General features: G+C 36.6%; 1 protein-coding gene across 2 annotated transcripts; it reads left to right on the top strand.

The window, feature by feature from the left end:
* Positions 1-2581: 2581 nt before the first annotated feature.
* LOC122091048 lies at positions 2582-8160 on the top strand. Of its 2 annotated transcripts, none has more exons than XM_042660860.1 (9): positions 2582-2752; positions 3301-3440; positions 4474-4615; positions 4702-4956; positions 5316-6360; positions 7008-7243; positions 7313-7386; positions 7565-7673; positions 7943-8160. In XM_042660860.1, the coding sequence occupies exons 2-9, from the start codon at positions 3367-3369 to the stop codon at positions 7973-7975; spliced, it is 1968 nt and encodes a 655-aa protein (XP_042516794.1). In that variant the 5' UTR covers positions 2582-2752; positions 3301-3366; the 3' UTR covers positions 7976-8160. The 2 variants fall into 2 exon arrangements, with proteins under 2 accessions (XP_042516794.1, XP_042516795.1); XM_042660861.1 differs by having other exon boundaries at positions 4707-4956.
* The last annotated feature ends 796 nt before the right edge of the window (positions 8161-8956 follow it).

The following is an 8956-nucleotide window of genomic DNA, read 5'->3' on the forward strand; positions in this document are numbered from 1 at the left end:
TCACATGTAGATTGTAGGGGGAGGCCATTTTTTTGTGGGACCAAAATCCTAAACCCTAAACAATTAATATTAATCAGCCTATACCCTAGAAACTTGTAATATTAATCCAATACCCTAACTCTAAACTTGTAATAGTAATCTGAGCTAAATATGTATTTTAAACAATAATTTTTAATTAAAATAAGGGAGAAAAAATGCTAACCGTTTGCGTTCTTTACACTTGAAAACAATGCCTTAATTTCAGGGAATAGGGGCGTCTTTTCATAGTCCTTGGTGTATGATTCATCTCCATAGAGCCCATGGACCATAGAGTGATCTCACAGTTGGGGTGATCTCGAGACGTGTGCCCGGATCCTCTTAGCCGTGGGATCACTCTATAGTCCATGGGCTCTATGGAGAGGATCCGGATCCATTTTATTTGGTGAAAGGTTTCATACATGGTAATTTATGAATACGTTCAATATTTCAGTTTTTTTTTTGATAACTTCACTCAATTTAGTCCGAAATAGCTAGATTTGGCCTTATGCAACCTTGTCCCTAAAAATTCAATAAAGAAAGAATTTTCACTCTTTGCTTACTGTCTAGAATTCTCTCACCAACTCTATATAAATTTGTTCTGTTTTCTGTTCTGATTCATTTAAGTTAGCCCTTTAGTTTAGAACTTGAGACAGAGTAATTTGCACACACAAAACTGTCTGTGCAACATTTAATTGGATCCTTGACCAGAGCTGAAAGTTCTTCGTTATGCTGTGGAATGGAAAATGTCTCTCTCTCCACCCCCCTCTCGAAATGACTCCGCACCTTTGTAACCCAAAAAATACCTCTAGTTGATGCTCATGTACATCCCTTCATTGACTCTCATGCTAGATGCAGTGGACACTGAGCACATATCATTCTTTCCCCCAAAAATAATTTGAATTAGAAGAGTTTTTAAACAAATCTTCTGTGGGAATGCACCGGCTAGGTGTATACGACAATACACAAGCTTCTTAAATGTTCCGACCTTTATTTGGTTCTGTTAGAATGATCATAAAAAACATATTAAAGAACAAAAAAGAAAATATACAAGATCAACGCCTAGGCATCCCAAGATGCATACAAAAAGACTGCACATTGACCCATAAAAAAGTCAAACTTTACAACAAACGAAATCTAAGCCTACTAAGAGCATCTCTTCTCAGCTCTTCTTTTATTGGGTTCACCTGAACAAACCTCGTAACACTACTGACTGCACCTCATCAACCAAATGGTCTTTTTAAATTTGATTTACTTTGATCAAGTTTTATCAAAGATGAAGATCATCTTGGGTCTAATACTTCATAAAACTTGATCAGAATAAATCAAATATAAAAACCCATTTGTCCTCATTGCCCAAAACCACAGAACTCATAATTGAGATTATATTCAAATCTAAATTTGGTTCTAATATTCTAAGAATCGATGAATAGGTAGTTAATATCTAGACCAAAGATCAAACCGAATAGGGAACCGACTAAAGAATCACATAAAAATCAAACTGATTCAGTTGGGGATATGGCTTAGTTGTTATAGTCGTTGTATCTTGAATCAAACTGATTGGCACCCTTAATGTAATTAAGGGTTTCAATATTCAGTTCAAACCAGTTGAACCAACCAAGGACAACTAGTTCAAATCGGACCAAAGTGAACCATACCCTTAGTGGTTTGGTTTGGATTGGCTTTTATAGAACTGATAAAAATTAAAACCAAATCAAATTGAATAAATGTACCATTGACCAACAACAAAACAATAACAACAACAACTCAGTAGATCTTATGCGAACTTAATGAGGTAAAAGGAAATGTAGAAGTAAAAGGGGAAGACACACAAACACAACAAATCAGTGAAGTCTCACCTAAATGGTGTCGGTTACATGGATTCTTCTCCTCATATAAGATTTATTCGAAGTCATATTTGGGACAAGACCTTAATTATAGACAACCTTCCATACCACTTATTCAATTTAGGTTTGTCTCTAGCTCTTTTAGCTTCTTCAAATCATGAATTAGATTGCTCCTCCTTACTCGTGCGTCCCCAGGCCTTTGTTGAACATGACCATACCATCTCAAATGGTTTTTTCGAAATTTATCATGAATCGAAGCAACAACAGAATCAACTCTAACTCATGGCCATATTAGCTCTTTTAGCTTATACAATATGAATTAGATTACTCCTCTTTATTCGCACGTCCCCAGGCCTTTGTTGAACATGACCATATCACCTCAAATGGCTTTATCAGAACTTATCATAAATCAGAATAACAAAAAAATCAGCTTTAATATGATCATTCTTTACTTTATCCTTTCTATAACTAGAAATCCAGCTGAACCCAATAAAAACCTAGAACAGACCAAACACAAACACAATAGTAAAGTACCAACAAAAAACCGGACTGAAACCAAAATGACGAAAACCATGGACTTTCTTAATGGTTTGGTATTCAGTTGGCCCAGTAACAGACCAAAACCGATTCATCCCCACCTAAACTGGACCAAACCGACCCATTGACCCCATAGAGATATAGAGCGGAAAGTTAGAGATGGTCACCGGTGAGTGATTGTTTCTATTTTACGCGCCAATTCGTTGGGATATCCGTTGCGTAGATTCCATTTTCAACTGGACTTCCGTTGTATTTCCCTATTACCTCGCTTAGCTTCCAATGGTGAATCTAGAATGTTGTAGACAATCTCTATCTTCCTCTTCCTTCAATTCTGGTATGGAGAGGCTGCACAGGTCTGTCTCTTCTTTTCTGTTTTTTTTTCCCCATTGTCTTTCTCTCGTTGGGTTTGTTTAATTCAACCATCCATTGCAGCTTCTTTCCACTCTGGAAAACTGAGATTTCTGGAAATTTTTTTTCTGGGTTTTGGAATCTAGGGTTCTTTGTTTTTGGAAATCTTGATTTCTATCAACCCTATTGAAGGAAAGACTTGGGGTTTTTCTCCATAGTCTTAGTTTGCCACAGAAGTCTACATCAGTCCTTTCTCTTCATGTTCTTCTTCGTCTTCTTACCTTTCAATCTGAAGCTCATGAATCTTATGACCTTTTATATGTGTAGTTGTTAAGACATTCACTTTTAGTCCATGCATTATTTGTGATCTGGATTTGTATAATTTGGGTAATTAATTTTTTCACATGATTTTAATTTTTTTGGACACTTGATTGTCTGTTGATTAGTGGGTGAATAGAAGAAGTGTTCATTTATTTTTAATTTCTAATTATTTTCTCTTTCTTTTGTTTTTTGAAACTTAGGTTTACTTACTTGCCTTATTTCTTTTCCCTAGGGTTATATTTCCACACCATATGTTGTTGTTGTTGTTGGGACTTTTTTGGTGGATAGGAGACAGTAGATGGCCTTGATTAGCGAATTAAACGCAATGGAGACTCTGCCTGACCTCTATCCCCTGACAAGTTTGCAAATTGGGTAAGAATTGTATAATCTTGAATTTGATTACTGTTTTGTTTTAAGTTGAAATCAGAGCGAAGTTTACATAATGTATGGACATTTTTATATTAAGTTATCAATAGGGAAAGTAGGTATCCATTCATAATTTAATCAGTCTTTGCAGTATAGGCCCACTAGTGAAAATTTGGCGAAAATAAAGCTAGCAAATATCTGAGAAAGAAGAAAGCCAGAATTTTTTGCCCATTTTGAATCGTTCAGTGTCTAACTGTGGACAAACTCCTTATTGTTGAACTTTTGATGGCCTCCGTAATTTTTTATATGGTAGCCGTGGAAAGAAGGTTTCAATCTTTTCTCCCAACAAACTAACTCTCTGCATCAATAACAATGAAAAAAAAAAAAAAAATCTAATTATAAACATAGGTTGAAAGAGAGTTCCAAATCAAGAAGTTTCAATTACTGTGAGGCACATCCTTATTAAGCTTGAATAAACCACGAACTATTTGTATTTACGACTTAATTAGAACTTTCTTCCTCAAATATCCTATTTAAGCTAATGTGTAAGCTTTCTAAGGCTAAAACTTCCAATTCGTTGCAGTCTTTCATAAACTAACAATCTAAAATCTATGTCAACTAACTACATTTGATAATGATAGAAATGATGTTCATAAATTTATAGAAATCATATTTTTTCCTTACCTTTTCCTCTACAACCCCAAACCACAATGCGATTAAGAAAGGTAAGTTAATAAGGTCTGTTGAGCCTAATTGTTCGGATCTCTTTGTGGAGCACACTAGCTAATTATTTAAGAAGGGCTTGAGTTGGAGTACACCTGACTCTTACTTTGTGGTTAATATCAAACCTCCATGCAATGTTTACTAATCCTGATGAATATTACCGCATTCTGGAGATTTTTAATTTATAGGAATGTAGTTTTTGTGAGCATTCCCTTGTGTCTATGCATGTAGGTATATATGAAAGCACTCAGAGTATGCTGTTACCTCCCTAATGGATAATTTCTATGTTTAATGCATTTCATCACATTTTTTGCAGGGATATACAGTCTTATATTTCACGGGCATTTTTATATTTTGCCCCCAGTAGTCACAAGTTTCTCATTTTAGTTGATAACCAGCCATGGGTTATGAGCAAGCACTCAAGATCAACACGCATATGGCATATAATTGTCACGAAGGTAATTATTGATACCTCTTCTCCCAGAGATGTAACACTTTTTCAATCTGAGCTGTCCTACTTGTTTCACTCCCTTTCTGTATGCAGTACAGAATGTCTCCTTTTACAAATACAAGGACCCTTAACCGAATTCGAAGTTTAACAAACAAAGCCTGCAGCATTATGTCCCCCAGACATAAAAAGAAGATGCTCTACAGATGGCCCTCTGTCATAAATGTGGCACGGTGGCCAGAGAAGTCACTGGTCAACTTGATGAATTCATGTAAAAATCTGCATGGTTTCTTTGTGTTTGAAGTAGCATGGAAGGATGTCCGTGGTATCAACTATTTTAATGAGCTTCAGGTATGCATGCATTATTACCCCATAATGCTTCTGTCTCTGTAAAATTCATGTAAGTCCACTGAATCTCATAAATTAGTATTTCTGTGTGTAATTAATATACATTTAGTGCACAGATTGAGGGGATACACTTTTGGGATACCCAAATTGAAGATCAACCAAGTTGTGGTTGATTTTAGGTTTGTAACCATCTATTCCATCTCATGTTCTTGTGTATACATCTCCTTGGTGGACCCCAATCCCCTGAATATATGAGGCATGAGTGATTTTTCAGTTACACATGGGGTTACTGTTAATGATATTGAGTCTGAAAGATTACATGAGAATAATCTTTGATTCAAGAGAATTATATGTTTATGCAGACAGACACATCCCTTGCTTTAGAAGTGAAATCGATGAGAAAGTGGGAGTTCAACAGCATCAACCATGCCCTGAGTTGTATATCATTATGGTTCTCAGGCACGCCATCAGAGATGAAATCACTCCATAGCAATCTAAACGACTTGTTTGATGAAGAACCCCACTCTGGTTGCTGTCAGGAATTCTCTGTTGCTCCTAAACAAATACTCTTCAATTGTGCATCCTCATTTGATGTTCTTTCTGATGATGTATTTTTTGATGTTGGCGAATGTCAAGTTGAAGAAGATAATAACTCTGATTGTAGTGCTTCAAGTGAGGACCAAGGAAGCCTGAATGGAGGACTTAGTAAGGATCAACAGGTGGAGGATTGCAGTGATGAAAACAAAGGTACAGGAATGAAGGTGGAATTTGATGTTGCATCTACAGTATACAGGGATAATTTACTTTTGCTCCGGTTCAGTAACAGAGACCTTCCATTCAAACTGAGGCAAATAATCACATCTGATTTGAGACTTCTTACTTTGCTCGAGTCGGGGCTCCCAGCATGGGTTATCTTCTTACAATCCTATCCATTATTCTGCCAGTTCTACCGCCCATGGATGCGGCCTTTGGTGAGAACTCTCTATATCTTAATTTCACTCATAACTGTGATCATTGGCTTTTATGATCTCTACAAGAACATACCCATCTTGAAGGAAACTTTATCCCACCTCTGTGGACCCCTCTTTAAGTGGGTAGAAGCCTGGGATATGATATCTAGGATTAGGTATCTGGGGACAATGTTGTTTCTTCAAAACTTTGAGAAGGCCGTTAAGTGGTTTCTTGTGATGGTGCGGACAATCAGAGTACTAGTCTCACTGCTCATGAAACCCTTGATGAACGCACTTATGGAGATCATTGAGTTCATGTCACCGGCATGGAGTATAGGAGCGCCATTGTGTTCTACAGTATGGGAAATGCTGCAGTCCTGGTACAGCATAATCGTTGATTTGGTCAAGGTTCTGCTGTCCCCATTCGGGCTTCTTTATTCATTTATATTGACCATAGGTATATTCAAAATCTTTGAACTTTATATTTTGGTAAATTTGAATTGAATTTTCCAACGTTTATCTTTGTCAAGTTTGGTTAATTATTTTGTTTTTAAGAAATTTAGAGTTCCGGTTGGATAAACTATTGGACAGTCTACCAGCTGTAAACTGGTACATGAGTTCAGATTCAAGCCAGAGTTGACTGCCCAAAAATACCATCTTCACCAATGTGTGTTCTTCTCAATCCTTTCTCATGTGGTCCAACTGATATCTCTGAGAAAGGAGTGAAAAGATCACCGATGTGCTTTTGTCATATCCAGTCATCAGTGACATGAAGCTAGGCTCCTTCTATATATTGCTTATTCATGGGAGGTAGGACCTCCCAAGGTGCCAACTAACCATGGACCTTCTAAGCAATAATTTTAGAAAATCAGATGACCATAGCCATCCATTCTGTAGATTTTCTCGGTGGCCAGCATGGTCACTTGGTTGTTGAGAAGAAATTGATAGAGAATGAGCTTAAATAGATTTTTTTTAGGGAATAAGTTCCAAGTTTTAAAATAGGAAATGACCAAAGTATTTCAAATTTCTTGACTTTTTTTGCATAATGTAGTATTTTATGTATGTACTTGATTAGGTTAATGTTTGATTGTTTATTTGATCCAGTTACATCAGTTTATCCAGTCATTAATTCCATCTGGGAACTATTGCTTGCTCCAATTCGGCTAAGTCTCACAGTGGCCAATTACGTGGCTTTTTTGTCCTCTAATCTTTATGACTTTCTCAAAGGATTTTTGACTTCTTCTAGTAGCCTGGCTCAGCTTACAAAATTTTCTTGGTCAAAGCCTAATTCGTCTGAGATCTCAGTTTGGCATGGTCTTTGGAAGGATCTCATCTCAAAGGTTTGAATCAAATCACTTGCCTATTTATTCCTTTTTGTTTGAAAAACTGAATTTGTGACTAAAATTCAGGTCTTTCGAGCCCTTCGAAGTGTTATCTATGGTCTTGTTGCTTTCTTCACAGCATGTAACCGCCATAGGCTAAGGTACAGTCTACTTCATCAACTTTATGTTAATAATATACAAAGGTCTATTTCTAAATTTTGTCAGATTGTCTAAATCCCCATCCCCCCCCGGCGGGTGATTTATGCCCTAATAATATATCTGGACTTCTAAAGATTTATTTTCTTTTTGTCTCATGTTGTCAACTTGTTGGAAATGCAGCATATACAACCACATGAGAGTATTTTTATTGCAACTCTCTCGCCTTCTTCGATTAGGGCATTATGATTGTCATTGTCAGAAAAAACTGGAAGACGAATACCTACTTGCGGTAAGTTTTAATTTCATTGAGATCTTTGATTCTGTTATTGTGGGAGAAAGAGATAAAAATAAAATAAAGCAGCGCCTGTTCCAAATTACATTATGCTCTTCGAATGAAATGTCATGCAGCAACCATTGTGCTCACTAAGGCATGGTTTTATACAGAATTTTTTTTTCCCTTCTCTTGCAATATGTACTTCTGTCATCCATAGTGACAAACTCGTTTGGCTCACATTTCAGTTAATGATTCAGGAGTTTTTTTCTTTCTTTAAATTGCAGGATCACTCCAAAGAATGCAACCGTTGCAAATAAGTGGATACATAAACCTTGAATGTTAGACTAGATGGGAAAGATTAGAACACTTGACCAATGGCAGTGATGTGTTCCAGTAATATAATTACTTGTTCTTGTATATTCTGCACAGATTACTTGTTCTTGTATATTCTGTACAGAATTATCCAAGGTTCTATCTAGTCTTATAGATCAGAAATTTTGACCTGTGGATGGTGTGGAAGATTTGTTGGCTGCTGATAACACATCTTATCATGAGCTTTTGGACCATAGGTTGTTTTTGCCGTGGATCCCGAAGATTCCTATGTTTCTTCCAAGTGCCAACTTCACTTGTTGAAAAATTTGTAGTCATGCCAATGGTGCAAAATTACAATCTTTTCTATCACTTTGGGTCTATAAATGTGTTGGATAAATTTTCTTCATGGTAGGAAAAATTAAGAAGAAAAAACTGGACCACTGGAAAAGCTCAAGCTGGTCTTGATCTCATTTTCTGGCAAGTAGCAGATAATCTTCGGTTTGAGTGCTTGCATTTGGCAATTTGGTAATGTTTCAGGGAAGGTAAAATTATATGGTGAAGAGGTTCCATCCCACCATGATCCGGCGAGCTTTCGTCATTTCATATGAAAGCGGCTGAGAAACTCAATGAGATCCTATGAAATCACTTTGCCAACCAAACCATAAATTTGAACTTGAAGCATCATCCGAAGCATCATCTGAAGTCTGCAGCCTTAGACCATGAAACTTTATACATAGATTCTTATACGTCAACCTTGAATGTGGAACCATTGAAAACATTAAAATATTAAATCTTAACCATGAATCATGAATTGTGATATGTGGAATCATGAAGATGGATGGAATATGAAACCTAGAACCTCATGAAACCCTAGAACCCTGTTGTGAAGTCTGGGCTCAAATTTTTTGGATACATAGATCCCAAAGTCCCTTGCCCATATTTCAAGTTTTAGCAGCCATTTTGCTGCCTGCCATCTTGAATCCTTG

Source organism: Macadamia integrifolia, chromosome 10 (genome assembly GCF_013358625.1).
Source record: "Macadamia integrifolia cultivar HAES 741 chromosome 10, SCU_Mint_v3, whole genome shotgun sequence".
In the NCBI taxonomy this organism is placed as follows: domain Eukaryota; kingdom Viridiplantae; phylum Streptophyta; class Magnoliopsida; order Proteales; family Proteaceae; genus Macadamia; species Macadamia integrifolia.

Coding starts and splice junctions, on each gene's coding strand:
- LOC122091048 (XM_042660860.1), top strand. CDS start 3,367: ATGGCCTTGATTAGCGAATTAAACGCAATGGAGACTCTGCCTGACCTC. Junction 4,616..4,701: donor GGCATATAATTGTCACGAAG/GTAATTATTGAT, acceptor TTCTGTATGCAG/TACAGAATGTCTCCTTTTAC. Junction 6,361..7,007: donor TTCATTTATATTGACCATAG/GTATATTCAAAA, acceptor TATTTGATCCAG/TTACATCAGTTTATCCAGTC.